Genomic DNA, 6750 nt, shown 5'->3' with positions numbered 1-6750 from the left:
ATTAAACTCATTCTGTAGGATTAGTAAGCATTTTGAGAAATGAGGACGTCACCAATGTCTTCATATTTCACCTCTTTTTGTAATAGCTGTGTCATACCCATGTCATTATACAGATTTGTGTCCTGATATGTCACAAAAACACGTACACACACACACACACAGAGAAATCCTTATGGGGACTTTTCATAGACACAACAATATTTTTATTTTTCTACTAAACAGACTGTATATTATCTCCTCCACCCCTAAACTCAACCCTCAGAGGGGACAATCTGCATTTTTACCGTTTTGAAATACTTCATTCTGTGTAATGTATGAACCACTGTTATCAAGGACCACCAAAAAAATGTCCCCACATGGTCAAAATTAACTGGTACTTGGCCATATAATGAATACAAGGCACACACACACAAACACACAAAATTATCATCACACACAGGCACACACACACCTTGATCTGATGAGTCCTATTGTGTGTTTTACTCAGCATTTGTGCTGATGAGTGAGAGTGACTGTGTGTGACGTTAAGCACATCTCTCGTTGCTCATGAGTCCGAGTGTGTGTATATGTATGTGTATGTGTGCATGTGCCTGTACATATATGTTTGTGTGTGTGTCTGTGTCTCTATATATATGTATGTATGTTTGTATATATATGTGTGTGTTCGTTCGTATGTATGTCACTCACCCTCAGTGCTGATGAGTCCCAGTGTGTGCAGGAGTTTCAGGGCTCCACACAGCAGCAGAACTATGGCTAAAGTTTGCAGTCCTTCTCCTTCCCCCTTCTCCATCACTCCTCATTCACTTTATTAATCTTATTTCCGTCTCTCTTTCACTCCAGTCTCTTTCTGAATTTGCTGAGTCCCCAACATCCATCTTTATATACACACACACACACACCTCTCTCTCTCTCTCTCTCTCTCTCTCTCTCTCTCTCTCCCAGTTTGTCCTCTTTCTGACTCTACCCCTCTCTTTTTCCCCTCTGTCAACACAATACACTTTTAAAGTCCCTTTATTTACCAGCGGTCGCCACAGTGGAATGAACCTTCAACTTATCCAGCATATGCTTTATGCAGCCGATGCCCTTCCAGCTGCAACCCAGTACTGGGAAACACCCATACACACTCATTCACATACACTACGGCCAATCTGGTTCATCAATTCTCCTATAGCGCATGTGTTTGGACTGTGGGGGAAGCCCACGCCAACACGGGGAGAACATGCAAACTCCACACAGAAACGCTAACTGATCCAGCCAGGAGTCGAATCAGTGACCTTCTTACTGTTAGACCACAGTACTAACCACCGCGCCACCCTTGTCTATATCAATACAGCTCATTTATGTTTATACACCTCGTTTAGGTTTCATTCAAATGACTTCAATTAACAATCCTGCATTATGGACTCCGAATGACACAAAAGTGTGTGTGTGTGTGTGTGTGTGTGTCCTTCACACTCAGGTAAGACTGCAGCCCCAGGTGAGTCCTGCCCTCAGGTAGGGCATTAAAAACAATGTCAAATCATTGTGTGTGGTTGTGTGTGTGTGTGTGTGTGTGTGTGGTTGAGTGTGTGTGTGTGTGTGTGTGGTTGTGTGTGTGGTTGTGTGTGTGTCTCATGCATCATAAAATTGCTGCAATAAAATAATCCACAATATAAATATAAAATAAACCCTTACACTTGTATTGCCATTACTAAAAAAAATTACTCATGAACTACCACAAATTGGGGTGACAGGGTGGCACAGTATGTAGCACTGTCACCTCACAGCAAGAACGTCGCTGGTTCGAATCTCGGCTGGGCCAGTTGGTGTATATGTGTGGAGTTTTGCATGTGTTAGCATGGGTTTCCTCCAAGTGCTCCTGTTTCCCCAACAGTTCAAACACATGCGCTATTGGGGAATTGATCAACTAAATTGGCCTTAGTGTATGAGTGTGTGTTTGTGAATGAGAGAGTATGGGTGTTTCCCAGTAATGGGTTGCAGTTGGAAGGGCATCCGCTGTGTAAAACATTCATTTATTTTGGCTTAGTCCCTTTATTACTCCGGGGTCACCACAGCGGAATGAACCGCCAACTTATCCAGCATGTTTTTACGCGGCGGATGCCCTTCCAGCCGCAACCCATCTCTGGGAAACATCCACACACACTCATTTAAACTCATACACTACGGACAATTTAGCCTACCCAATTCACCTGTACCACATGTGTTTGGACTGTGGGGGAAACCGGAGCACCCGGAGGAAACCCATGCGAATGCAGGGAGAACATGCAAACTCCACACAGAAACGCCAACGGACCCAGCCGAGGCTCGAACCAGCGACCTTCTTGCTGTGAGGAGATAGCACTACTCACTGCACCACTGCGTCGCCCTATCATTTTAACAATGACTGTTTCAATAATGTTTTAATAAACTCTGATGCTTTAAGAGGCTCTGGAAATGAGATGTGCAGATATTATATGTACTGCAGTGAACTGATTAATTTTTACATTGGACTTTAAAGAAAGTTTAGCTGAACTGTGCATCATGAGGATTTAATTCAGCATTTTACCAATAATTCCTGCATCACGATTTTTAAGATGGCCACTAGATGGAGACAAACATCAACAAAACACGTCAGAGCTGGAGGAAATCACTGATTCAGAAATGCGCTGCTGTGTGTATGAATAAACACACTAGAACACGTGACAACACAAACCCTCACTCAAACATTTCACACATGCTGTATAACACTACTGCTGTTCCTAACCCAGAAGAGCTCGATTTCAGTGCACTACACGCACACACACACACACATACACACACACAAACGCACACACGCGTCCAAAGACGTGTGTTTCACTGTAATCCTTCAGTTTAAACCGCTAGTTTGCATAATCTGAATTAGCATAATCATTACATTACCATAGCAATTGAGGAGAGCTCGGTTTCTGAGAGCGAGGGCAAAATATATCCACACACACGCACGCACGCACGCACGCGCACACACACACACGCGCACAATAAGAGTGAGAGCACAACATATCCACAGACATACACACACACACACACACACACACACACACATCCACAAAAATCTCTAACCCATTTATACACAGACACACACACACACATTTCTCTCACAATTACACACACAAATCTCTCAAACACATTCACACACACAACACTCAAATACTCAAAAATACACACAAGCACCTTTCACAAATACACACACAAATATTTCAAACATATTCATATACACACGCACACACACACACACACACACACGCACGCACAAACACACACACACACACACACACACCTTTCACAAATACAAACACAAATCTCTCAAACATATTCAAACATACACACACACACACACACACACCACAAATACACAAAAATCTATCAAACACACTCACACATAACTCTCTCAAACACACACATGGGTGCACACACACACACACACACACATATCTCTCAAATGCATTCATAAACATACACACACCACTACCAAACACATCTAAGCCATTGTTGCGGATTAACAAAGGTGTTCCTCAGAGCTCAGTTTTAGGCCCTCTTTTAGTTCTTTGTATTTTTTATTGTTATTATTATTATTATTATTATTTATTACATATATATTACATATATTATTTATAATATATATTTTTATTATATTTGTTGCCTAGAAACCAAAAAAGCTCATTATTATTACTGTAAAAAAATGAATGGGTAAAAATCTAGTCATTATGTTGGGTTAAACGAATAACCCAAAATGCTGGGTCAAGTAAAAATGTATTCTGTCCAACAATTAATCAGCAACTGATGCTAAAAAAGCAAGTGGATTTCTATTTAACAGTCAATTCTGTTTTTACTCCATGGATGTTGCAGTGCTCCCTATATCCTACACTGTATGAAATGCAGTGTTCCGCACATATCGTTCATGTTGTTCAGACACAAATCGATTAAGTTAGCTAAACAAATTTCAGTGGATTAAACAATTTAAAAATTAAGTTGTCCCAAAATAAATTCTCAATAATTGTGTTGTTTAAACAAATGACTCAGAAAGTTCAGATCTAGGCCATCATCGCGCATTAACAAAGGTGTTCCTCAGGGCTCAGTTTTGGGCCCTCTTTTAGTTATTTGTATTATTTATTATTATTATTATTATTATTATTATTATTATTATTATTATTATTGTTATTATTTTATTATTACAATTATTTATTATTATAATTTAATTATTTTTAATTATTATTATTATTATCATTATTATTATTATTATTTTATTATTACAATTATTTATTATTATAATTTAATTATTATTAATTATTATTATTATTATTATTATTATTATTATTATTATTATATTTGTTGCCTAGAAACAAAAAAAGCTCATTATTATTACTGTAAAAAAAAAAAAGAATAGGTAAAAATCAAGCCATTATGTTGGGTTTAAAGAACAACCCAACCTGCTGGGTCAAGTTAAAATGTGCTCTGTCCAATAATTAATCAGCAACTGATGCTAAAAATGCAACCTGATTTCTATTTAATAGTCAATTCTGTTTTTACTCCATGGATCTTGCAATGCTCCCTATATTGTATTTTCTGTTTTAATTGCCTAGATCTGTCTGTAACATGCAGGCCTGTTGTCAAGCAATGTGCTAAAAATGACAATAAAACCGACTTTGACTTTGAAGTGTAAACCAGAAACTCACATCCAGACACATTACGCGTATAAATAGCTCAGGTAAACTCTCTGTGGCTCTCAAAAACACACAGTGAGAGGAGCTTCTGCTGCAGTTCTCCATCAGTGTCCACAACAGGCGGAAGAGAAGAAGAGAGAAGAGAAAACTTGTATGACAATCAGTATGAGCCAATATAATGCCTGTAAATAAGATGTGCCGGAAAATATGCACTTAGATAATATTCACGCACACAAAAAATGAAAATGATCCATGGACAGGCACTGAGGAGGACTTCTAGTGGACAAACCAGATGCTAATATTCTCAATTGTTCACTGCAGAAGCATCATTAATTAGTCCATCTGATACAAACAAAGGCGTTTTTAACATAAAACAAGGTGCCTGAATAGTGATTTAACAAACAACGAGCACAACCTGGAGAACACAACCTGTGTGTGTGTGTGTGTGTGTGTTTGTGTGTGTGTGTGTGTGTGTGTGTGCGTGTGTGCGTGTGTGTGTGTGCGTGTGTGTGTGTTTGATGAAGCTGTAACTGCAGGCAGTGTGGGTGTGCAATTCAAGACGTCTGAAATATTCACTAGAGGAAAACCCACAGCCGCAGGTTTAACACACTCACACATGCACACACACACACACATGCGCAAACACGCTGAACTCTAAAGCAAAGTCTAATGTGCTTCTCAGCGTCGATATTAATTCAAAACAGTGGTGTACTGCAGATATGAGGTAACCTGCGCACCTTTCTGAAATACTGTCTGATGCTCCAATGGGGTCTGATTAGGTTTTGGGTAGTTGAGATAGTATACAGCGCTTTTATAATAACTTGTGCATATATAATTACTCTTATTGGAGTCATTTCTGAAGGATCAAATAACATGTGAGTATTAATGCTGAAAATTGAGCTTTACAGAACATGAATAATAATAATAATAATATAAATAATAATAATAATAATAATAATAATAATATAAATAATAATAATAATATAAATAATAATAATAATAATAATAATAATAGTAATATAAATAATGTAAATGATAATAATAATCATAGCAATAATAATAATATAAATAATATAAATAATAATAATGATGATAGCAATAATAATTATAATAATAATAATAATGATAATATAAATATTAATAATAATATTATTATAAATATTATAAATAATAATAATAATGATGATAGCAATAATAATAATATTAATAATGATAGCAATAATAATTATAACAATAATGATAATATAAATAATAATAATAATAATAATAATAATAATAATATAAATATTAATAATAATATTATTATAAATATTATAAATAATAATAATAATAATGATGATAGCAATAATAATAATATTAATAATGATAGCAATAATAATTATAACAATAATGATAATATAAATAATAATAATAATAATAATAATAATAATAATAATAATAATAATAATAATAATAATAATAATATAAAGGGGCGGCTCGGTGGCTCAGTGGTTAGCACTGTCGCCTCACAGCAAGAAGGTCACTCATTCGAGTCCCGGCCGGGTCAGTTTGCATTTCTGTGTGGTTATCTGTTGCATAAAACATATGCTGGAATAGTTGGCAGGTCATTCCACTGCGGTGACCTCTGAAATAGAGACTAATTTGAAGGAAAATTAACGAATAAATGAATAATAAGAACAATAATAAGAATGCCATTTATCTTTGTATTTTTGTATTTATCTTTGTCTAAATCTAAGCTGGTTGTTTTGGTTGTAATGGTTTAACCAAGACTAAAATCTAAAAATGCCAATGGGAAAAACACTTCCAGATTCAAGGCTGTTGAAGAACTCATACTGATGCAATATTTTTCCAAAAAGGGTGTGGTGTTAAATTGGAATTTTAAAGGGTTCATAGTTCACCCAATAAATGACCTCATGTGGTTATAAACCTTAATGAGTTTCTTTCTTGTGCTGAAAACTAATTTTAAAAAGACGCTGGCACCCATTTATGTCCATAGTAGGAAAAATTAACAGAATAAAACAAAAAAAATGCATTTTTGCATGAACTATCCCTTTAAATGAGTTAAATGATG

The 6750-nt window shown here is 36.0% G+C and overlaps 1 protein-coding gene across 4 annotated transcripts in view; it reads right to left on the bottom strand.

Moving 5' to 3' along the window:
• Window positions 1-6750, bottom strand: part of kcnip1a (Kv channel interacting protein 1 a) — a 58903-nt gene that overhangs the window by 10061 nt on the left and 42092 nt on the right. The window contains exon 1 of one of the 4 annotated variants that reach the window (XM_087281215.1): window positions 688-790. The exons of the other annotated variants lie outside the window; for them this stretch is intronic. Within the exon in view, the coding sequence (XP_087137341.1) occupies window positions 688-790 (103 nt within the window). Of the gene's footprint in view, window positions 1-687; window positions 791-6750 lie in introns of those variants that run through there. 4 annotated transcript variants of the gene reach the window in all.

The sequence above is a fragment of the Danio rerio genome, chromosome 14 (assembly GCF_052040795.2).
Source record: "Danio rerio strain M-AB ecotype USA chromosome 14, GRCz13ab, whole genome shotgun sequence".
NCBI classification, from domain to species: domain Eukaryota; kingdom Metazoa; phylum Chordata; class Actinopteri; order Cypriniformes; family Danionidae; genus Danio; species Danio rerio.
Note: the sequence above shows the minus strand (reverse complement) of the source record. Positions and strands in the feature narration are given on the sequence as shown.